At 54.9% G+C, this 25,495-nt stretch overlaps 1 protein-coding gene across 1 annotated transcript in view; it reads left to right on the top strand.

Annotated features, from left to right (window-relative positions):
• Positions 1-2,865: 2,865 nt before the first annotated feature.
• The window catches only part of PFAS (phosphoribosylformylglycinamidine synthase), a gene marked incomplete at its 5' end in the record, with an annotated part of 59,642 nt that continues 37,012 nt past the window's right edge, over positions 2,866-25,495 (top strand). Inside the window, 8 exons of the mRNA XM_084227328.1 lie at positions 2,866-3,148; positions 5,391-5,452; positions 10,133-10,294; positions 12,994-13,107; positions 16,508-16,639; positions 19,187-19,417; positions 21,216-21,396; positions 23,977-24,060. Coding sequence (XP_084083454.1) covers positions 2,866-3,148; positions 5,391-5,452; positions 10,133-10,294; positions 12,994-13,107; positions 16,508-16,639; positions 19,187-19,417; positions 21,216-21,396; positions 23,977-24,060 — 1,249 coding nt within the window. The remainder of the gene's footprint in view (positions 3,149-5,390; positions 5,453-10,132; positions 10,295-12,993; positions 13,108-16,507; positions 16,640-19,186; positions 19,418-21,215; positions 21,397-23,976; positions 24,061-25,495) is intronic.

Here is a 25,495-nt window from a genome sequence, read left to right as displayed (position 1 = left end):
GGGGGGAAAATTTGGGATTTTTGGAGCAATTTTGGGTGGAATTTGGGGATTTGGGGTGGAATTTGGGGTTTTTTGGGAATTTTGGGTGGATTTGGGGGATTTAGGGCAGATTTTCGGTGGAATTTGGAAGAGTTTTAGGGGGAATCTGGGGGAAAATTGGGAATTTTGGGGTTCCTGGGTGGGATTTATTGGGGATTTTGGCATTTTTAATGGGATTTATTTGGGATTTTTGTGGGATTTTGTATTTTAATGGGATTTTTAATGGGATTTCTTTGGGATTTTGGCATTTTTAATGGGATTTATTTGGGATTTTGGCATTTTTAATGGGATTTTGGCATTTTTAATGGGATTTTGGAATTTTCAATGGGATTTCATTGGGATTTTGGCATTTCCAATGGGATTTATTTGGGATTTGGCATTTTTAATGGGATTGATTTGGGATTTGGGGTATTTTTAATGGGATTTTGGCATTGTTAATGGGATTTTTTGGGGGATTTTGGCATTTTTAATGGGATTCTTTGGGGGATTTTTGGGATTTTTAATGGGATTTCTTTGGGATTTTTAATGGGATTTCTTTGGGATTTTGGCATTTTTAATGGGATTCATTTGGGATTTTTGCATTTTTTAATAAGATTTTGGCATTTTTAATGGGATTCATTTGGGATTTTTGCATTTTTTAATAAGATTTTGGCATTTTTAATGGGATTTATTTGGGATTTTGGCATTTTCAATGGGATTTCTTTAGGATTTTGGCATTTTTAATGGGATTTATTTGGGATTTGGGCATTTTTAATGGGATTTATTTGGGATTTTGGCATTTTAATGGATTTATTTGGGATTTTGGCATTTTTAATCGGATTTTTTGGGGGATTTTGGCCTTTTTAATGGGATTTTTTCATTTCCAATGGGATTTTTGTGGGATTTTCGCCATTCCCGCCCCGATTCCTCTGGGAATTTTTGGTGCCACCCCCTGGGTGTCCCCTTGGTGTCCCCAGGTGCAGGGGGACAGCGAGGCCCAGGAGGATCTGGGGTTTTTGGGGTTCCTGGCTGGATTTATTGGGGATTTTGGCTTTTTTAATGGGATTTCTTTAGGGATTTGGGCATTTTTAATGGATTTTGGCATTTTTAATGGGATTTTGGCATTTTTAATTGGATTTTTAATGGGATTTCTTTGGGATTTTTAATGGGATTTCTTTGGGATTTTGGCTTTTTAAATGGGATTTTGGCATTTATAATGGGATTTTGGCATTTTCAATGGGATTTCTTTGGGATTTTGGTATTTTTAATGGGATTTTGGCATTTTTAATGGGATTTTTAATGGGATTTTTTTGGTTGTTAATGGGATTTTTTCATTTTTAATGGGATTTATTTGGGATTTTTTTAGTTTTTAATGGGATTTTGGCATTTTTAATGGGATTTTAATGGGATTTTTAATGGGATTTTGGCTTTTTTAATGGGATTTGGCTTTTTTAATGGGATTTTGGCATTTTTAATGGGATTCATTTGGGATTTTGGCATTTTTAATGGGATTTCTTTGGGATTTTGGCATTTTTAATGGGATTTTGGCATTTTTAATGGGATTCATTTGGGATTTTTGCATTTTTTAATAAGATTTTGGCATTTTTAATGGGATTCTTTGGGGGATTTTAGCATTTTGAATGGGATTTTTAATGGGATTCCTTTGGGATTTTGGCATTTTTAATGGGATTTATTTGGGATTTTGGCATTTTTAATGGGATTTATTTGGGATTTTGGCATTTTTAATGGGATTTTGGCATTATTAATGGGATTTTTTGGGGATTTTGGCATTTTCAATGGGATTTTGGCATTTCTAATGGGATTTATTTGGGATTTTGGCATTTTTAATGGGATTTTTTGGGGGATTTTGGCATTTTTAATGGGATTTTTGGGGGGATTTTGGCCTTTTTAATGGGATTTTGGGGATTTTTGATGGGATTTATTTGGGATTTTTTTAGTTTTTAATGGGATTTTGGCATTTTTAATGGGATTTTGGCATTTTTAATGGGATTTTAATGGGATTTTTTCATTTCTAATGGGATTTTTGTGGGATTTTTTCCATTCCTGGATGGATTTCTCTGGGAATTTTGGGTGCCACCCCCTGGGTGTCCCCTTGGTGTCCCCAGGTGCAGGGGGACAGCGAGGCCCAGCGGGATCTGGGGTTTTTGGGGTTCCTGGTTGGATTTATTGGGGATTTTGGCATTTTTAATGGGATTTTGGCATTTTTAATGGGATTTCTTTGGGATTTTGTCATTTTTAATGGGATTTCTTTGGGATTTTGGCATTTTTAATGGGATTTGGGCATTTTTAATGGGATTTTTTGGGGATTTTGGCATTTTTAATGGGATTGATTTGGGGTTTTTGCATTTTTAATGGGATTTTGGCATTTTGAATGGGATTTCTTTGGGATTTTGGCATTTTAAATGGGATTTCTTTGGGATTTTGGCATTTTAATGGGATTACTTTGGGATTTTGGCATTTTTCATGGGATTTATTTGGGATTTTGGCATTTTTAATGGGATTTTGGCATTTTAATGGGATTTTTAATGGGATTTTGGCATTTTTAATGGGATTCGATTTGGGGATTTTTTAGCTTTTAATGGGATTTTGGCATTTTTAATGGGATTTTGGCATTTTTGATGGGATTTTTTTGGGATTTTTAATGGGATTTCTTTGGGATTTTGGCATTTTTAATGGGATTCATTTGGGATTTTTAATGGGATTTCTTTGGGATTTTGGTATTTTTAATGGGATTTTGGCATTTATAATGGGATTTTTTGGGGGATTTTGGCATTTTTAATGGAATTTTTTTTTTTTTTTCATTTTTAATGGGATTTTTAATGGGATTTTGACATTTTTAATGGGATTTATTTGGGATTTTTGTGGGATTTTTGCCATTCCTGCCTGGATTCCTTTGGGAATTTTTGGTGCCACCCCCTGGGTGTCCCTTTGGTGTCCCCTTGGTGTCCCCAGGTGCAGGGGGACAGCGAGGCCGAGCGGGATCTCGGGGCCGTTCAGCGCGGGGACCCCGAGATGGAGCAGAAACTGAACCGGGTCCTGCGGGGCTGCGTGGAGAGCGGGGCCGGGAACCCCCTGAGCTCCATCCACGACCAGGGGGCTGGGGGGAACGGTGGGTGACATTTGGGGACATTTGGGGACATTTGGGGACATTTGGGGACATTTGGGGACATTGGGGACACTGGGAACCCCGTCAGCTCCATCCACGACCAGGGGGCTGGGGGGAACGGTGGGTGACATTTGGGGACATTTGGGGACATTTGGGGACATTGGGAACCCCGTCAGCTCCATCCACGACCAGGGGGCAGGGGGGAATGGTGAGATTGGGGACATTTGGGGACATTTGGGGACATTGAGGGGACATTTGGGGACATTTGGGGACATTTGGGGACATTATTGGGGTCATTTGGGGACATTAATGGGGTCATTGGGGTCATTAATGGGGACATTTGGGGACATTTGGGGACATTGGGAACCCCCTGAGCTCCATCCACGACCAGGGGGCTGGGGGGAATGGTGAGATTGGGGACATTTGGGGACATTTGGGGACATTTGGGGACATTGGGAACCCCGTCAGCTCCATCCACGACCAGGGGGCTGGGGGGAACGGTGAGATTGGGGACATTTGGGGACATTTGGGGACATTTGGGGACATTGGGGGACATTTGGGGACATTTGGGGACATTTGGGGACATTGGGAACCCCCTGAGCTCCATCCACGACCAGGGGGCTGGGGGGAACGGTGAGATTGGGGACATTTGGGGACATTTGGGGACATTTGGGGACATTTGGGACACTGGGAACCCCGTCAGCTCCATCCACGACCAGGGGGCTGGGGGGAACGGTGAGGGACATTATTGGGGACATTTGGGGACATTTGGGGACATTGGGAACCCCCTGAGCTCCATCCACGACCAGGGGGCTGGGGGGAACGGTGAGATTGGGGACATTTGGGGACATTTGGGGACATTTGGGGACATTTGGGGACATTGGGAACCCCCTGAGCTCCATCCACGACCAGGGGGCTGGGGGGGAACGGTGAGATTGGGGACATTTGGGGACATTAATGGGGACATTTGGGGACATTTGGGGACATTAATGGGGACATTTGGGGACATTGGGGACATTTGGGGACATTAATGGGGAAATTAATGGGGACATTAATGGGGACATTTGGGGACATCTGGGGACATTTGGGGACACTGGGAACCCCCTGAGCTCCATCCACGACCAGGGGGCTGGGGGGAATGGTGAGATTGGGGACATTTGGGGACATTTGGGGACATTTGGGGACATTTGGGGACATTAATGGTGACATTATTGGGGACATTTGGGGACATTTGGGGACATTGGGAACCCCGTCAGCTCCATCCACGACCAGGGGGCTGGGGGGAACGGTGAGATTGGGGACATTTGGGGACATTTGGGGACATTTGGGGACATTTGGGGACATTAATGGGGTCATTCGGGTCATTAATGGGGTCATTCGGGTCATTAATGGGGAAATTTGGGGACATTTGGGGACATTGGGGACATTGGGAACCCCCTGAGCTCCATCCACGACCAGGGGGCTGGGGGGGAATGGTGAGATTGGGGACATTTGGGGACATTTGGGGACATTTGGGGACATTTGGGGACACTGGGAACCCCCAGCTCCATCCACGACCAGGGGGCGGGGGGGAATGGTGAGATTGGGGACATTTGGGGACATTTGGGGACATTTGGGGACACTGGGAACCCCGTCAGCTCCATCCACGACCAGGGGGCTGGGGGGAACGGTGAGATTGGGGACATTTGGGGACATTTGGGGACATTGGGAACCCCGTCAGCTCCATCCACGACCAGGGGGCTGGGGGGGAATGGTGAGATTGGGGACATTTGGGGACATTTGGGGACATTTGGGGACATTTGGGGACACAATGGGACGAGTCCGTGGTGCCAGGCTGATGTCCCTCCAATGTCCCCACTGTCCCCAATGCTGTCCCCCTGATGTCCCCAATGTCCCCAATGTCCCCAAGGTGTCCCCAATGTCCCCAAGGTGTCCCCAATGCTGTCCCCAATGCTGTCCCCCCACTGTCCCCACTGTCCCCAATGCTGTCCCCACTGTCCCCCTGATGTCCCCGCTGTCCCCAACGCTGTCCCCCCAATGTCCCCAACACTGTCCCCACTGATGTCCCCGCTGTCCCCAACGCTGTCCCCCCAATGTCCCCAACACTGTCCCCACTGATGTCCCCACTGTCCCCAACGCTGTCCCCCCGATGTCCCCCCCGATGTCCCCATTGTCCCCGCTGTCCCCCCTCATGTCCCCCCTGATGTCCCCTCACTGTCCCCAACACTGTCCCCGCTGTCCCCAGGCAATGTCCTGAAGGAGATCTCGGAGCCGGCCGGGGCCGTCATCTACGCCAGCCGCTTCCAGGTGAGTGACACCGTGTCACCTGTGTCACCTGTGTGTCACCTGTGTGTCACCTGTGTCACCTGTGTGTCACCTGTGTCACCCTGTGTCACCTGTGTCACCTGTGTGTCACCTGTGTGTCACCTGTGTGTCACCCTGTCACCTGTGTCACCTGTGTCACCTGTGTCACCCTGTCACCTGTGTCACCTGTGTCACCCTGTGTCACCTGTGTCACCTGTGTCACCTGTGTCACCTGAGTGTCACCTGTGTCACCTGTGTGTCACCTGTGTCACCTGTGTCACCTGTGTCACCCGTGTCACCACCTGTGTCACCTGTGTGTCACCTGAGTGTCACCTGAGTGTCACCTGTGTCACCTGTGTCACCTGTGTCACCTGTGTCACCCTGTCACCATGTCACCTGTGTCACCTGTGTCACTGTGTCACCGTGTCACCTGTGTCACCTGTGTCACCCTGTCACCATGTCACCATGTCACCTGTGTCACCTGTGTCACCTGTGTCACCAGTGCCACCGTGTCACCTGTGTCACCTGTGTCACCCTGTCACCATGTCACCTGTGTCACCTGTGTCACCTGTGTTACCTGTGTCACCTGTGTCACCTGTGTCACCTGTGTCACCTGTGTCACCCTGTCACCATGTCACCTGTGTCACCTGTGTCACCTGTGTTACCTGTGTCACCTGTGTCACCGTGTCACCTGTGTCACCTGTGTCACCCTGTCACCTGTGTCACCTGTGTCACCTGTGTCACCCTATCACCTGTGGCACCTGTGTCACCTGTGTCACCTGAATGTCACCTGTGTCACCACCTGTGTCACCTGTGTCACCTGTGTCACCTGTGTCACCTGAGTGTCACCTGTGTCACTGTGTCACCTGTGTGTCACCTGTGTCACCTGTGTCACCCTGTCACCTGTGTCACTGTGTCACCTGTGTCACCTGTGTCACCTGAGTGTCACCACCTGTGTCACCTGTGTCACCTGTGTCACAGTGTCACCTGTGTCACCTGTGTCACCACCTGTGTCACCTGTGTCACCTGTGTGTCACCTGTGTCACCTGTGTCACCTGTGTCACCTGTGTCACCTGAGTGTCACCACCTCTGTCACCTGAGTGTCACCAGTGTCACCTGTGTCACCTGTGTCACCTGTGTCACTGTGTCACCCTGTCACCTGTGTCACCTGAGTGTCACCAGTGTCACCGTGTCACCTCAATGTCCCCTCAATATACCCAGTGTCACCTGTGTCACCATGTCACCTGTGTCACCTGAGTGTCACCTGTGTCACCTGTGTCACCCTGTCACCTGTGTCACCTGTGTCACCTGGGTCACCCTGTCACCTGTGTCACCTGTGTCACCTGTGTCACCTGAGTGTCACCTGTGTCACCTGTGTCACCCTGTCACCTGTGTCACCTGTGTCACCTGGGTCACCTGTGTCACCTGTGTCACCCTGTCACCTGTGTCACCTGTGTGACACCTGTGTCACCTGTGTCACCGTGTCACCTGTGTCACCTGTGTGACACCTGTGTCACCTGTGTCACCTGTGTCACTGTGTCACCTGTGTCACCTGTGTCACTGTGTCACTGTGTCACTGTGTCACCTGTGTCACCTGTGTCACCACCTGTGTCACCTGTGTCACCTGTGTGTCACCTGTGTCACTGTGTCACCTGTGTCACCTGTGTCACCTGAGTGTCACCTGTGTGTCACCTGTGTCACTGTGTCACCTGTGTCACCTGTGTCACCTGAGTGTCACCACCTGTGTCACTGTGTCACCTGTGTCACCTGTGTCAACTGTGACACCACCTGTGTCACCCTGTCACCCCGTCACCTGTGTCACCTGTGTCACCTGTGTCACCTGTGTCACCTGAGTGTCACCTGTGTCACCTGTGTCACCTGTGTCACCTGAATGTCACCTGTGTCACCTGTGTCACTCTGTCACCCTGTCACCCCGTCACCTGTGTCACCTGTGACACCTGAATGTCACCTGTGTCACCTGTGTCACCGTGTCACCTGTGTCACCTGTGTCACCTGTGTCACCTGTGTCACCGTGTCACCTGTGTCACCTGTGTGTCACCTGTGTCACCTGTGTGTCACCCTGTCACCTGTGTCACCTGTGTCACCCTGTCACCTGTGTCACCTGTGTGTCACCTGTGTCACCTGTGTGTCACCTGTGTCACCCTGTGTCACCTGTGTCACCGTGTCACCCTGTCACCTGTGTCACCTGTGTCACCTGTGTCACCTGAGTGTCACCTGTGTCACCTCAATGTCCCCAATGTCCCCAACTGTCCTCTCAATGTCCCCTCAGTGTCCCCCCAGTGTCACCTGTGTCCCCAATGTCCCCAATGTCCCCACTGCCCCAGTGTCCCCCCAATGTCCCCAAATGTCCCTCAATGTCCTCAGTGTCCCCAAATGTCCCCCAATGTCCCCACTGCCCCAGTGTCCCCCCAATGTCCCCAAATGTCCCCAGTGTCCCCAAATGTCCCCAAACCCTTTAACCCCTTCCATCCCGTGCTGTGTGCCATTGCTGCCAACGGCCTTGGTGACACCTTGGTGGCACCTTGGTGACATTGGTGACATTGGTGGCAGCTGGGTGACCCCACCCTGATCATCCTGGAGCTCTGGGAGGGGTCTGAGTGTCCCCAGTGTCCCCAAATGTCCCCAAACCCTTTAACCCCTTCCATCCTGTGCTGTGCGCCATTGCTGCCAACGGCCTTGGTGACAAGTTGGTGACACCTTGGTGGCCTTGGTGGCCCTGGTGACACCGTGGTGGCCTTGGTGACAGCTGGGTGACCCCACCCTGATCGTCCTGGAGCTGTGGGAGGGGTCTGAGTGTCCCCAAATGTCCCCAAACCCTTTAACCCCTTCAATCCCGTGCTGTGCGCCATTGCTGCCAACAACGTTGGTGACACCTTGGTGACACCTTGGTGGCCCTGGTGACATTGGTGACACCTTGGTGACATCGGTGGCAGCTGGGTGACCCCACACTGAGCATCCTGGAGCTCTGGGAGGGGTCTGAGTGTCCCCAGTGTCCCCAATGTCCCCAAACCCTTTAACCCCTTCCATCCCGCAATGTGCGCCATTGCTGCCAACGACCTTGGTGACACCTTGGTGCTACCTTGGTGGCCTTGGTGGCCCTGGTGACACCTTGGTGGCCTCGGTGGCAGCTGGGTGACCCCACGCTGAGCATCCTGGAGCTCTGGGAGGGGTCTGGGTGTCCCCAAATGTCCCCAAACCCTTTAACCCCTTCAGTCCCTCGATGTGCGCCATTGCCGCCAATGGCCTTGGTGGCACCTTGGTGACATTGGTGGCCTTGGTGACATTGGTGACACCTTGGTGGCCTCGGTGGCAGCTGGGTGACCCCACCCTGATCATCCTGGAGCTGTGGGAGGGGTCTGGGTGTCCCCAAATGTCCCCAAACCCATTAACCCCTTCAGTCCCATGCTGTGCGCCATTGCCGCCAATGGCCTTGGTGGCACCTTGGTGACACCTTGGTGACCTTGGTGACACCTTGGTGACACCTTGGTGACATCGGTGGCAGCTGGGTGACCCCATCCTGATCATCCTGGAGCTGTGGGAGGGGTCTGCGTGTCCCCAGATGTCCCCAAATGTCCCCGAACCCTTTAACTCCTTCCATCCCGCAATGTGCGCCATTGCTGCCAACAACGTTGGTGACACTTCAGTGACACCTTGGTGGCCCTGGTGACACTGTGGTGACATCGGTGGCAGCTGGGTGACCCCACGCTGAGCATCCTGGAGCTGTGGGGGGGTCTGAGTGTCCCCAAATGTCCCCAAATGTCCCCAAACCCTTTAACCCCTTCCATCCCGTGCTGTGCGCCATTGCCGCCAACGGCCTTAGTGACACCTTGGTGACACCTTGGTGACATTGGTGACACCTTGGTGGCCTTGGTGGCCCTGGTGACACCTTGGTGGCCTCGGTGGCAGCTGGGTGACCCCACCCTGATCGTCCTGGAGCTGTGGGAGGGGTCTGAGTGTCCCCAGTGTCCCTAATGTCCCCAGACCCTTTAACCCTTTCCATCCCGTGCTGTGCGCCATTTCTGCCAACGGCCTTGGTGACACCTTGGTGACACCTTGGTGACCTTGGTGACATTGGTGACACCTTGGTGGCCTCGGTGGCAGCTGGGTGACCCCACCCTGAGCATCCTGGAGCTGTGGGAGGGGTCTGAGTGTCCCCAAATGTCCCCAAACCCTTTAACCCCTTCAATCCCGTGATGTCTCCAATGGCCTTGGTGATACTTTGGTGACACCTTGGTGACATTGGTGACACCTTGGTGGCCCTGGTGACACCTTGGTGGCCTCGGTGGCAGCTGGGTGACCCCACGCTGAGCATCCTGGAGCTGTGGGAGGGGTCTGGGTGTCCCCAATGTCCCCAAATGTCCCCAAACCCGTTAACCCCTTCCATCCCGCAATGTGCGCCATTGCTGCCAACGGCCTTGGTGGCACCTTGGTGACACCTTGGTGGCCTTGGTGGCCCTGGTGACACCTTGGTGGCCTCGGTGGCAGCTGGGTGACCCCACACTGAGCATCCTGGAGCTGTGGGAGGGGTCTGAGTGTCCCCAAATGTCCCCAAATGTCCCCAAACCCTTTAACCCCTTCCGTCCCGCGCTGTGCGCCATTTCTGCCAACGACCTTGGTGGCACCTTGGTGACACCTTGGTGACATTGGTGGCCTCGGTGGCAGCTGGGTGACCCCACGCTGAGCATCCTGGAGCTGTGGGGGGCCGAGTACCAGGAGTCCAACGCGCTGCTGGTGCGGCCGGAGGCGCTGGCGCTGCTGCGGCGGCTGGCGGAGCGCGAGAGGTGTCCCCTGAGCGTGGTGGGGACAATCACCGGAGATGGCAGGGTGAGATTGGGGACATTGGGGACATTGGGGACATTGGGGACATCATTGGGGACAGAGGTGTCCCCTGAGCGTGGTGGGGACAATCACCGGGGATGGCAGGGTAAGGGACATTGGGGACATCCTTGGGGACAGAGGTGTCCCCTGAGCGTGGTGGGGACAATCACCGGGGATGGCAGGGTAAGGGACATTGGGGACATCATTGGGGACATTGGGGACATCATTGGGGACAGAGGTGTCCCCTGAGCGTGGTGGGGACAATCACCGGGGATGGCAGGGTAAGGGACATTGGGGACATCATTGGGGACATTGGGGACATCATTGGGGACAGAGGTGTCCCCTGAGCGTGGTGGGGACAATCACCGGGGATGGCAGGGTAAGGGACATTGGGGACATCATTGGGGACATTGGGGACATCATTGGGGACAGAGGTGTCCCCTGAGCGTGGTGGGGACAATCACGGGGGATGGCAGGGTAAGGGACATTGGGGACATCCTTGGGGACATTGGGGACATCACTGGGGACATTGGGGACATTGGGGACATTGGGGACATCATTGGGGACAGAGGTGTCCCCTGAGCGTGGTGGGGACAATCACCGGGGATGGCAGGGTGAGGGACATTGGGGACATCACTGGGGACATTGGGGGGATTGGGGACATTGGGGACATCATTGGGGACATTGGGGACATCATTGGGGACATCACTGGGGACATTGGGGACATTGGGGACATTGGGGACATTGGGGACATCCTTGGGGACATTGGGGACATTGGGGACATCATTGGGGACAGAGGTGTCCCCTGAGCGTGGTGGGGACAATCACCGGGGATGGCAGGGTAAGGGACATCATTGGGGACATTGGGGACATCATTGGGGACATCATTGGGAACATTGGGGACATTGGGGACATCATTGGGGACAGAGGTGTCCCCTGAGCGTGGTGGGGACAATCACCGGGGATGGCAGGGTAAGGGACATCATTGGGGACATTGGGGACATCATTGGGGACATCATTGGGAACATTGGGGACATTGGGGACATCATTGGGGACAGAGGTGTCCCCTGAGCGTGGTGGGGACAATCACCGGGGATGGCAGGGTGAGATTGGGGACATTGGGGACATCATTGGGGACATTGGGGACATCATTGGGGACAGAGGTGTCCCCTGAGCGTGGTGGGGACAATCACCGGGGATGGCAGGGTAGGGGACATTGGGGACATCCTTGGGGACATTGGGGACATTGGGGACATCCTTGGGGACATTGGGGACATTGGGGACATCACTGGGGACAGAGGTGTCCCCTGAGCGTGGTGGGGACAATCACGGGAGATGGCAGGGTAAGGGACATTGGGGACATCACTGGGGACATTGGGGGGATTGGGGACATTGGGGACATCATTGGGGACATTGGGGACATCATTGGGGACATCACTGGGGACATTGGGGACATTGGGGACATTGTGGGGACATTTTGGGCTGTTTTGGGGTTGAATTTCGGGGTAATTTTTGGCGCTTTTTTGGGGGATTTCCGGGGTATTTTTGGGGTGTTTTGGGCTGTTTTGGGGTTGATTTTGGGGTAATTTTTGGGCTGGTTTGGGATGTTTTTGGGGTATTTTGGGGGTGTTTTGGGGTTGATGTTGGGGTAATTTTTGTTGATGTTTTGTGGGATTTTGGGGTAATTTTGGGGTGTTTTGGGGTTGATTTTGGGGTAATTTTTGATGCTGGTTTGGGGTGGTTTTGGGATTTTTTTTGGGTGTTTTGGGGTTGCTTTTGGGGTAATTTTTGATGATGTTTTGGGGTGGTTTGGGGTATTTTTGGGGTGTTTTGGGGTTGCTTTTGGGGTAATTTATGTGGGTGTTTTTGGGCTGCTTTGGGGTATTTCTGGGGTGTTTTGGGGTGTTTTAGGGTAATTTTTAAGGGTGTTTTTGGGGTATTTTTGGGGTGTTTTGGGGTTGATTTACAGGGTAATTTTTGGTCTTGTTTTGGGGTGTTTTTGGTGTCATTTTTGGGGTGTTTTGGGGTTGATTTTTGGGGTAATATTTGGCGCTGTTTTGGGGGATTTCCAGGGTGTTTTTGGTGTCATTTTTGGGGTGTTTTGGGGTTGATTTGGGGGTAATTTTTAAGGGTGTTTTTGGGGTGTTTTGGGGTGTTTTTGGGGTGTTTGGGGGTAATTTTTAAAGGTGTTTTTGGGGTGTTTTGGGGTTGATTTTCGGGGTAACTTTTAAGGGTGTTTTTGGGCTGTTTTGGGGTTATTTTGGGGTGTTTTTGTGGGTGTTTTGGGGTTGATTTTGGGGTAATTTTTGGTGCTGTTTTGGGGTGGTTTGGGGTATTTTTGGGGTGTTTTGGGGTCGATTTTGGGGTAATTTTTGATGCTGGTTTGGGGTGTTTTTGGGGTGTTTTTGGGGTGTTTTGGGGTTGATTTTGGGGTGATTTTTGATGCTGTTTTGGGGGATTTCCGGGATATTTTTGGGGTGTTTTGGGGTTGATTTTGGGGTGATTTTTGATGCTGTTTTGGGGGATTTCCGGGATATTTTTGGGGTATTTTTGGGGTGTTTTGGGGTTGATTTTTAAGGGTGTTTTTGGGGTGTTTTGGGGTTGATTTTGGAGTAATTTTTAAGGGTGTTTTTGGGCTGGTTTGGGATATTTTTGGGGTGTTTTTGGGGTGTTTTGGGGTTGATTTTCGGGGTGTCCCCCCCCAGATCGTGCTGGTCGATGACCTGGCCTCGCCGGTGCCCGAGGGGGGGTCCCACGAGGGGCTCCCCACCCCCGTCAACCTGGAGCTGGAGTGGGTGCTGGGCAAGATGCCCCAAAAGGTGAGGGGGGACCCCAAAAAGGGACCCGAAATTTGGGGGGGATGGCCCAAAATGGGACCCCAAAAAGGGACCCGAAATTTGGGGAAAAATCCCAAAATGGGACCCCAAAAATGGCCCCAAAATTTGGGGAAAAAATCCCGAAATGGGACCTCAAAAATGGCCCCAAAATTGGGGAAAAATCCCAAAATGGGACCCCAAAAACTGACCTGAAATTTGGGAGGGATGGCCCAAAATGGGACCCCAAAAACTGACCTGAAATTTGGGAGGGATGGCCCAAAATGGGACCCCAAAAACTGACCTGAAATTTGGGGGGAATGCCCAAAATGGGAACCCAAAAAGGGACCCAAAATTTGGGGAAAAATCCCAAAATGGGAGCCCAAAAACTGACCTGAAATTTGGGGAAAACATCCCAAAATGGGACCCCAAAAAGGGACCCGAAGTGTGGGGGGGGTGGCCCAAAATGGGACCCCAAAAATGGCCCCAAAATTTGGGGAAATATCCCACTATGGGACCCCAAAAATGGGACCAAATTTGGAGGGGGAAAGCCCAAAATAAGACCCCAAAAATGGCCCCAAAATTGGGGGGGATGGCCCAAAATGAGACCCCAAAAATGGCCCCAAAATTCGGGGAAACACCCCAAAATGGGACCCCAAAAAGGGACCCAAAATTTGGGGAAAAATCCCAAAATGGGACCCCAAAAATGGCCCCAAAATTTGGGGGAATGCCCCAAAATAGGACCCCAAAAAGGGACCCAAAATTTGGGGAAAAATCCCAAAATGGGAGCCCAAAAACTGACCTGAAATTGGGGGGGATGGCCCAAAATGGGACCCCAAAAATGGCCCCAAAATTGGGGGGTAATGCCCCAAAATGAGACCTCCAAATGCCCCCAAAATTTGGGGGGGATGGCCCAAAATGAGACCCCAAAAATGGCCCCAAAATTTGGGGGGGATGGCCCAAAATGAGACCCCAAAAATGGCCCCAAAATTTGGGGGGGATGGCCCAAAATGGGACCCCAAAAATGGCCCCAAAATTTGGGGGGGATGGCCCAAAATGGGAACCCAAAAAGGGACCCGAAATTTGGGGGATGGCCCAAAATGGGACCCCAAAAATGGGCCCAAAATTTGGGGGGGATGGCCCAAAATGGGACCCCAAAAATGGGCCCAAAATTTGGGGGGGATGGCCCAAAATGGGAACCCAAAAAGGGACCCGAAATTTGGGGGGGATGGCCCAAAATGGGACCCCAAAAACTGACCTGAAATTTGGGGGGAATGCCCAAAATGGGAACCCAAAAAGGGACCCAAAATTTGGGGAAAAATCCCAAAATGGGAGCCCAAAAACTGACCTGAAATTTGGGGAAAACATCCCAAAATGGGACCCCAAAAAGGGACCCGAAGTGTGGGGGGGATGGCCCAAAATGGGACCCCAAAAATGGCCCCAAAATTTGGGGAAATATCCCACTATGGGACCCCAAAAATGGGACCAAATTTGGGGGGGAAAGCCCAAAATGGGACCCCAAAAATGGCCCCAAAATTGGGGGGGATGGCCCAAAATGAGACCCCAAAAATGGCCCCAAAATTCGGGGAAACACCCCAAAATGGGACCCCAAAAAGGGACCCGAAATTTGGTGAAAACATCCCAAAATGGGACCCCAAGAATGGCCCCAAAATTTGGGGGAATGCCCCAAAATAGGACCCCAAAAAGGGACCCAAAATTTGGGGAAAAATCCCAAAATGGGAGCCCAAAAACTGACCTGAAATTGGGGGGGATGGCCCAAAATGGGACCCCAAAAATGGCCCCAAAATTGGGGGGTAATGCCCCAAAATGAGACCTCCAAATGCCCCCAAAATTTGGGGGGGATGGCCCAAAATGAGACCCCAAAAATGGCCCCAAAATTTGGGGGGGATGGCCCAAAATGGGACCCCAAAAATGGCCCCAAAATTTGGGGGGGATGGCCCAAAATGGGACCCCAAAAATGGCCCCAAAATTTGGGGGGGATGGCCCAAAATGGGAACCCAAAAAGGGACCCGAAATTTGGGGGGGATGGCCCAAAATGGGACCCCAAAAACTGACCTGAAATTTGGGGGGAATGCCCAAAATGGGAACCCAAAAAGGGACCCAAAATTTGGGGAAAAATCCCAAAATGGGAGCCCAAAAACTGACCTGAAATTTGGGGAAAACATCCCAAAATGGGACCCCAAAAAGGGACCCGAAGTGTGGGGGGGATGGCCCAAAATGGGACCCCAAAAATGGCCCCAAAATTTGGGGAAATATCCCACTATGGGACCCCAAAAATGGGACCAAATTTGGGGGGGAAAGCCCAAAATGGGACCCCAAAAATGGCCCCAAAATTGGGGGGGATGGCCCAAAATGAGACCCCAAAAATGGCCCCAAAATTCGGGGAAACACCCCAAAATGGGACCCCAAAAAGGGACCCGAAATTTGGTGAAAACATCCCAAAATGGGACCCCAAGAATGGCCCCAAAATTTGGGGGAATGCCCCAAAATAGGACCCCAAAAAGGGACCCAAAATTTGGGGAAAAATCCCAAAATGGGAGCCCAAAAACTGACCTGAAATTGGGGGGGATGGCCCAAAATGGGACCCCAAAAATGGCCCCAAAATTGGGGGGTAATGCCCCAAAATGAGACCTCCAAATGCCCCCAAAATTTGGGGGGGATGGCCCAAAATGAGACCCCAAAAATGGCCCCAAAATTTGGGGGGGATGGCCCAAAATGGGACCCCAAAAATGGCCCCAAAATTTGGGGGGGATGGCCCAAAATGGGAACCCAAAAAGGGACCCGAAATTTGGGGGATGGCCCAAAATGGGACCCCAAAAATGGGCCCAAAATTTGGGGGGGATGGCCCAAAATGGGAACCCAAAAAGGGACCCGAAATTTGGGGGATGGCCCAAAATGGGACCCCAAAAATGGGCCCAAAATTTGGGGGGGATGGCCCAAAATGGGAACCCAAAAAGGGACCCGAAATTTGGGGGGGATGGCCCAAAATGGGACCCCAAAAATGGCCCCAAAATTTGGGGGGGATGGCCCAAAATGGGACCCCAAAAAATGGCCCCAAAATTTGGGGGGGATGGCCCAAAATGGGAACCCAAAAAGGGACCCGAAATTTGGGGGGGATGGCCCAAAATGGGACCCCAAGAATGGCCCCAAAATTGAGGAAAATGTCCCAAAATGGGACCCCAAAAAATGGCCCCAAAATTAGGGGGATGTCCCTAAATAGGACCCCAAAAAATGGCCCCAAAATTGGGGGAATGTCCAAAAATGGGACCCCAAAAACGGCCCCAAAATTGGGGGGGATCCCCAAATTGGATCTTTTCCCCCAGAATGTGACCCCCCAATTTGACCTTTTTCCCCCCAATTTGGGGTCCCCCCCCCCACCTGTCAGGAGTTCCACCTGTCGCGGGCGCCCCTCCCCCGGCGCCCCCTGAGCCTCCCCCCGGGGCTCTCGGTCCGAGCCGCCCTCGAGAGGGTCCTGAGGCTGCCGGCCGTGGGCAGCAAGAGGTACCTGACCAACAAGGTGAGTCACACCTGTCTGTGTCACCTGTGTCACCTGTGTCACCTGTGTCACCTGTCTGTGTCACCTGTGTCACCTGTCACACCTGTCTGTATCACCTGTGTTACCTGTGTTACCTCAATGTCACCCCTGTGTGAGCCCATCCCCCGGCCGTGGGCAGCAAGAGGTACCTGACCAACAAGGTGAGTCACACCTGTCTGTGTCACCTGTGTCACCTGTGTTACCTGTGTCACCTGTGTCACCTGTGTCACCTGTCACACCTGTCTGTGTCACCTGTGTTACCTGTCTGTGTCACCTGTGTCACCTCAATGTCACCCCATCCCCCGGACGTGGGCAGCAAGAGGTACGTGACTAACAAGGTGAGTGTCACCTGTGTCACCTGTGTCACCTGTCTGTGCCACCTGTGTCACCTGTGTCACCTGTCTCTGTCACCTGTGTCACCTGTGTTACCTCAATGTCACCCCATCCCCCAGCCGTGGGCAGCAAGAGGTACCTGACCAACAAGGTGAGTCACACCTGGGGCACACCTGTGTCACCTGTGTCACCTGTCTGTGTCACCTGTGTCACCTGTGTTACCTGTGTTACCTCAATGTCACCTCTGTGTGAGCCCATCCCCCGGCCGTGGGCAGCAAGAGGTACCTGACCAACAAGGTGAGTGTCACCTGTCTGTGTCACCTGTGTCACCTGTCTGTGTCACCTGTGTCACCTGTCTGTGTCACCTGTCTGTGTCACCTGTGTGTCACCTGTGTCACCTGTGTCACCCCTGTGTGAGCCCATCCCCCAGCCGTGGGCAGCAAGAGGTACCTGACCAACAAGGTGAGGGACACACCTGTGTCACCTGTGTCACCTGTCACACCTGTGTCACCTCAATGTCACACCTGTGTCACCTGTGTCATCTGTGTTACCTCAATGTCACCCCATCCCCCGGCCGTGGGCAGCAAGAGGTACCTGACCAACAAGGTGAGGGACACACCTGTCTGTGTCACCTGTGTCACCTGTGTCACCTGTCTGTGTCACCTGTGTCACCTGTCACACCTGTCTGTGTTACCTGTGTTACCTCAATGTCACCTCTGTGTGAGCCCATCCCCCGGCCGTGGGCAGCAAGAGGTACCTGACCAACAAGGTGAGGGACACCTGTCTGTGTCACCTGTCTGTGTCACCTGTCTGTGTCACCTGTCTGTGTCACCTGTGTCACCTGTGTCACCTGTGTCACCTGTGTCACCTGTCTGTGTCACCTGAGTGTCACCTGTGTCACCTGTGTTACCTCAATGTCACCCCTGTGTGAGCCCAACCCCCGGCCGTGGGCAGCAAGAGGTACCTGACCAACAAGGTGAGGGACACACCTGGGGCACACCTGTGTCACCTGTGTCACCTGTGTCACCTGTCTGTATCACCTGTGTGTGTCACCCGTGTCACCTGTGTTACCTGTCTGTGTCACCTGTCTGTGTCACCTGTGTCACCTGTGTCACCCCTGTGTCACCTGTCTGTGTCACCTGTCTGTCACCCTGTGTGACTCCTGTGTCACCTCTCTGTCACCTCAGCATCGCCTCGGTGTCACCTGTGCCACCGGGCACCTGTGCCACCCCCACCCATGGCTCCTTTTATGTCCCCCCAATGTCCCCAGTGTCCCCAATGTCCCCTCTGTCCCCAATGTCCCCAACCCCCCCAATGTCCCCAATGTCCCCTCTGTCCCCAATGTCCCCAATGTCCACTCTGTCCCCAATGTCCCCAACCCCCCCAATGTCCCCAATGTCCACTCTGTCCCCAATGTCCCCAACCCCCCCAATGTCCCCAATGTCCCCAACACCCCCGCTGTCCCCAATGTCCCCTCTGTCCCCAATGTCCCCAACACCCCCGCTGTCCCCAATGTCCCCTCTGTCCCCAATGTCCCCAATGTCCCCAACCCTACCGCTGCCCCCAATGTCCCCAGTGTCCCCAGTGTCCCCAACCCCCTTGCTGTCCCCAATGTCCCCAATGTCCCCAATGTCCCCAGTGTCCCCAATGTCTCCACTGTCCCCAATGTCCCCAACGCCCCCAACACCCCCAATGTCCCCAACACCCTCAATGTCCCCAATATCCCCAACGTCCCCAACGTCCCCGATGTCCCCAATGTCCCCAATCCGCCCAATCCCCCCAATGTCCCCAATGTCCCCAATACCCCCAGTGTCCCCAGTGTCCCCAACCCTCCCGCTGTCCCCAATGTCCCCACTGTCCCCAATGTCCCCCCAATGTCCCCAAACCCCCCAACCCCCCGCTGTCCCAAATGTCCCCAATGTCCCCACTGTCCCCAACCCCCCCTCTGTCCTCAATCCCCCTCTGTCCCCAATGTCCCCAATCCCCCTCTGTCGCCACTGTCCCCACTGTCCCCTCTGTCCCCACTGTCCCTGCTGTCCCCAATGTCCCCAACCCCCCTGCTGTCCCCGCTGTCCCCCCTGTCCCCAATGTCCCCAATGTCCCCACTGTCCCCTCTGTCCCCAACCCCCCTGCTGTCCCTGCTGTCCCCAATGTCCCCTCTGTCCCCACTGTCCCCACTGTCCCCAATGTCCCCAGGTGGACCGCTCGGTGACAGGCCTGGTGGCGCAGCAGCAGTGCGTGGGTCCCCTGCACACGCCGCTGGCCGACGTGGCCGTGGTGGCCCTGTCCCCGTTTGGGGACACCGGCGCCGCCACCGCCATCGGCGAGCAGCCAATCAAGGGGCTGCTGGACCCCGCGGCCGGCGCGCGGCTGGCACTGGCAGAGGCCATCGCCAACCTGGTGTTCGCACGGGTGACACACCTCAAGGTGACACTGGGGACACTGGGGACATCGGGGGGGTTTGGGACATTGGGGACACTGGGGACATTGGGGACATTGGGGACATTGGGGACATGGGGCGCTGGCCGAGGCCATCACCAACCTGGTCTTCGCACGGGTGACACACCTCAAGGTGACACTGGGGACACTGGGGACATTGGGGGGGTTGGGGACATTGGGGACACTGGGGGGGTTGGGGACATTGGGGACATTGGGGGGGTTGGGGACATTGGGGACATTGGGGACACAGGGACATTGGGGACATTGGGGGTATTGGGACATTGGGGACACTGGGGACAGTGGGGACCTTGGGGACATTGGGGACAGTGGGGGGGTTTGGGACATTGGGGGGGTTGGGGACATTGGGGACATTGGGGACATGGAGGACACTGGGGACATTGGGGACATTGGGGACATTGAGGACACTGGGGACATTGGGGACATTGGGGACATTGGGGACAGTGGGGGGGTTTGGGACATTGGGGGGGTTTGGGACATTGGGGACATTGGGGACATTGGGGACATTGGGGACATCGGGGGTGTTTGGGACATTGGGGACATTGGGGACATTGGGGACATTGGGGACATTGGGGACATTGGGGGGGTTTGGGACATTGGGGACATTGGGGACATTGGGGACATTGGGGACATTGGGGGGGTTGGGGACATTGGGGACATTGGGGACATTGGGGACATTGGGGACATGGGGCGCTGGCCGAGGCCATCACCAACCTGGTGTTCGCACGGGTGACACACCTCAAGGTGACACTGGGGACACTGGGGACATTGGGGACATTGGAGGGCTTGGGGACAGTGGGGACATCGGGGACATTGGGGACATTGGGGACATTGTGGGGGTTTGGGACATTGGGGACATTGGGGACATTGGCGACACTGGGGACATTGGGGGGATTGGGGACATTGGGGGGGTTTGGGACATCGGGGACACTGGGGACATTGGGGACATTGGGGGGTTGGGGACATTGGGGACATTGGGGGGGTTGGGGACATTGTGGGCTGGGGGTGGCAGCAGGGGGAGGTGACAGGCGGTGACACTGACCTGTCCCCTCCCCCGTCTCTCTCTCTCTCTCTCTGTCCCCTTTGGCTGTGACAACTCCGGTGTCCCTCTGTGTGTCCCCAATGTCCCCAAACCCCCTCTGTCCCTATGTCCCCAATGTCCCCATCTCCCCTCTGTCCCCAATGTCCCCATGTCCCGTTGTTCCCCTGTGTCCCCAATGTCCCCATGTCCCCAATGTCCCCAATGTCCCCACTGTCCCCAATGCCCCCTCCGTACCCACTGTCCCCATGTCCCCTCTGTCCCCAAATGTCCCCGCTGTCCCCATGTCCCCAATCCCCCCACTGTCCCCAATGTCCCCAATCCCCTCTCTGTCCCCTCTGTCCCCAATGTCCCCTCTGTCCCCACTGTCCCCAATGTCCCTGCTGTCCCCAATCCCCCCAAATGTCCCCACTGTCCCCAATGTCTCCTCTGTCCCCTCTGTCCCCAATGTCCCCAATCCCCCCCTCTGACCCCAATGTCCCCAATCCCCTCTCTGTCCCCGATGTCCCCAATGTCCCCAATGTCCCCTCTGTCCCCTCTGTCCCCAATCTTCTCTCTGTCCCCAATCTCCTCTCTGTCCCCTCTGTCCCCAATTCCCCCAATGTCCCCAATCCCCCCTCTGTCCCCAATGTCCCCAATGTCCCCAATCCCCCCTCTATCCCCAATGTCCCCAATCCCCCCTCTATCCCCTCTGTCCCCTCTGTCCCCAAATGTCCCCAATGTCCCCAGGACGTCAAGTGCTCGGGCAATTGGATGTGGGGCTCCAAGCAGGGCGCCGAGGGCGGGGCGCTGGTGGCCGCGTGTGACGCGCTGGTGGTGGCCCTGCGCCACCTCGGGGTGGCCATTGATGGTGGCAAGGACTCACTGAGCATGGCGGCACGCGTGGGGACGGACACCGTGATGGCACCTGGTGACACTGGGGACACTGGGGACATTGGGGGGGCTGGGGACATTGGGGACAGTGGGGACAGAGGGGACATTGGGGACTCGCTGAGCATGGCGGCACGCGTGGGGACAGACACCGTGATGGCACCTGGTGACACTGGGGACATTGGGGACATCAGGGGGGTTGGGGACATTGGGGACAGTGGGGACATTGGGGGGGCTGGGGAGATTGGGGACATTGGGGACAGTGGGGACAGCAGGGGGATTGGGGACATTGGGGATATTGGGGACAGTGGGGACATTGGGGACATTGGGGACATTGGGGACATTGGGGGGATTGGGGACATTGGGGATATTGGGGACAGTGGGGACATTGGGGACATTGGGGACATTGGGGACTCGCTGAGCATGGCGGCCCGCGTGGGGACAGACACCGTGATGGCACCTGGTGACACTGGGGACACTGGGGACACTGGGGACAGTGGAGACATTGGGGACATTGGGGACATTGGGGGGATTGGGGACAGTGGGGACAGTGGGGACATTGGGGACTCGTTGAGCATGGCGGCCCGCGTGGGGACAGACACCGTGATGGCACCTGGTGACATTGGGGACACTGGGGACATTGGGGGGATTGGGGGGATTGGGGACACTGGGGACATTGGGGACATTGGGGGGATTGGGGACATTGGGGACTCGCTGAGCATTGCGGCACGCGTGGGGACAGACACCGTGATGGCACCTGGTGACACTGGGGACAGTGGGGACAGTGGGGACATCGGGGGGGCTGGGGGGATTGGGGACATTGGGGACACTGGGGACATTGGGGACTCGCTGAGCATGGCGGCACGCGTGGGGACAGACACCGTGATGGCACCTGGTGACACTGGGGACATTGGGGACAGTGGGGGGATTGGGGACATCGGGGACATTGGGGGGATTGGGGACATTGGGGACTCGCTGAGCATGGCGGCACGCGTGGGGACGGACACCGTGATGGCACCTGGTGACACTGGGGACATTGGGGACATTGGGGACAGTGGGGACATTGGGGACAGTGGGGACATTGGGGGGATTGGGGACATTGGGGACATTGGGGACAGTGGGAACATTGGGGGGATTGGGGACATTGGGGACATTGGGGGGATTGGGGACATTGGGGACATCGGGGGGGTTGGGGACATCGGGGACATTGGGGACATTGGGGACATTGGGGACTCGCTGAGCATGGCGGCACGCGTGGGGACGGACACCGTGATGGCACCTGGTGACACTGGGGACATTGGGGACATTGGGGGGGCTGGGGACATTGGGGACAGTGGGGGGATTGGGGACATTGGGGACACTGGGGACATTGGGGACAGTGGGGACAGTGGGGACATTGGGGACTCGCTGAACATGGCGGCACGCGTGGGGACAGACACCTGGTGACACTGGGGACATTGGGGACATTGGGGGGATTGGGGACATCAGGGGGTTGGGGACATTGGGGACATTGGGGACATTGGGGACATTGGGGACATTGGGGACACTGGGGACAGTGGGGACACTGGGGACATTGGGGACACTGGGGACACTGGGGACAGTGGGGACATTGGGGGATTGGGGACATTGGGGACAGTGGGGACATTGGGGACATTGGGGGATTGGGGACATTGGGGACAGTGGGGACTCGCTGAGCATGGCAGCGCGCGTGGGGACAGACACCGTGATGGCACCTGGAGACATTGGGGACAGTGGGGGGATTGGGGACACTGGGGACAGTGGGGACATTGGGGACATTGGGGACAGTGGGGACATTGGGGACATTGGGGGGGCTGGGGGGATTGGGGACATTGGGGACACTGGGGACATTGGGGACAGTGGGGACACTGGGGACATTGGGGGACTGGGGAGATTGGGGGGATTGGGGACATTGGGGACAGTGGGGACATTGGGGACATTGGGGACACTGGGGACACTGGGGGGACATTGGGGGGATTGGGGACAGTGGGGACATTGGGGACATTGGGGGCATTGGGGACATTGGGGACATTGGGGACATTGGGGACTCGCTGAGCATGGCGGCACGCGTGCGGACAGACACCGTGATGGCACCTGGTGACACTGGGGACATTGGGGACATTGGGGACAGTGGGGACATTGGGGACATTGGGGGGGCTGGGGACATTGGGGACATGGGGACACTGGGGACACTGGGGGACAGTGGGGACATTGGGGACAGAGGGGACATTGGGGACATTGGAGACACCCAGTGGCACTGAGGTGGCACTGAGGTGACACCCAGATGGCACTCAGGTGGCACTCAGGTGACACCCAGGTGTCCTTGCTGTCCCCAGGTGCCCTGGTGACACTCAGGTGACACCCAGGTGACACTCAGGTGACACTGAGGTGGCACTGAGGTGACCCCCGGTGTCCCCGCTGTCCCCAGGTGCCCTGGTGGCACTCAGGTGGCACTGAGGTGACTCTGAGGTGACATGGAGGTGGCACTGAGGTGACACTGAGGTGACACTCAGGTGACACCCAGGTGTCCCCGCTGTCCCCAGGTGCCCTGGTGGCACTCAGGTGGCACTCAGGTGACCCTCGCTGTCCCCGCTGTCCCCAGGTGCCCTGGTGATCTCGGCCTACGCCGTGTGCCCCGATGTCACCGCCACTGTCACCCCCGACCTCAAGTGTCCCAACGAGAGAGGTGAGGGACACCTGGGGACACCTGGGGACACCTGGGGACAGCTGGGGACACACCTGGGGACACACCTGGGGACACACCTGGGGACAGCTGGGGACACACCTGGGGACACACCTGGGGACACACCTGGGGACACACCTGGGGACACACCTGGGGACAGCTGGGGACACACCTGGGGACACCTGGGGACAGCTGGGGACATTGGGGACACACCTGGGGACACACCTGGGGACACACCTGGGGACACACCTGAGGACAGCTGGGGACAGCTGGGGACACCTGGGGACACCTGGGGACACACCTGGGGACACACCTGGGGACACACCTGGGGACAGCTGGGGACAGCTGGGGACACACCTGGGGACAGCTGGGGACAGCTGGGGACACCTGGGGACACCTGGGGACACACCTGGGGACACACCTGGGGACACACCTGGGGACACACCTGGGGACACCTGGGGACACACCTGGGGACACCTGGGGACAGCTGGGGACATTGGGGACACACCTGGGGACACACCTGGGGACACACCTGGGGACACACCTGGGGACAGCTGGGGACACACCTGGGGACACACCTGGGGACACACCTGGGGACGCACCTGGGGACAGCTGGGGACACCTGGGGACACCTGGGGACACCTGGGGACACACCTGGGGACACCTGGGGACAGCTGGGGACACACCTGGGGACAGCTGGGGACACCTGGGGACACTTTTGGGGCCATTTGGGGCCATTTTTGTCCCTTTTGGTACCAATTTTTCCCGGCTCTTTTGGGGCCATTTCTGGGTGGATTTTCCCCAATTTTTGGCTCCATTTTTGGGTCAAATTTCCCCATTTTTGGGTCCATTTTTGGGTGAATTTTCCCTATTTTTATCTCAATCTTTCCCCATTTTCCTCTCCATTTTTGGATGGATTCCCCCCAATTTTCACCTCCATTTTTGGGGGGATTTCCCCCATTTTTGGCCCCATTTTTGGGTTGATTTCCCCCATTTTTGGGTCAATTTTCCCCTCCATTTTTGGGTGGATTCCCCCCATTTTCCCCTCCATTTTTGGGTGGAATTCCCCAATTTTCAGCTCAATCTTTCTCCATTTTTGGCACCATTTTTGGGTTGATTTCCCCAATTTTTGGGTTCATTCCCCCATTTTCAGCTCCATTTATGGGTGGATTTTCCCCATTTTTACATCAATCTTTCTCTATATTTGGCTCTATTTTTGGGTCGATTTCCCCCATTTTTAGCTCAACCTTTCTCCATTTTCAGCTCCATTTTTGGGTGGTTTTCCCTGATTTTTGATGCATTTTCCCCATTTTTAGCTCAATTTTCCTCTATTTTTAGCTTAGTTTTTGGCTGGATTTCCCCCATTTTTGGCTCCATTTTTGGGTGGATTCTCCCCCATTTCCCCCTCCATTTTTGGGTGGATTTCCCCCATTTTTGG

This window comes from Fringilla coelebs (genome assembly GCF_963513975.1).
Source record: "Fringilla coelebs genome assembly, contig: SCAFFOLD_304, whole genome shotgun sequence".
Lineage (NCBI taxonomy): Eukaryota > Metazoa > Chordata > Aves > Passeriformes > Fringillidae > Fringilla > Fringilla coelebs.
The sequence above is the reverse complement of the archived record's forward strand: the minus strand, read 5'-3'. Positions and strand labels throughout refer to the sequence as shown.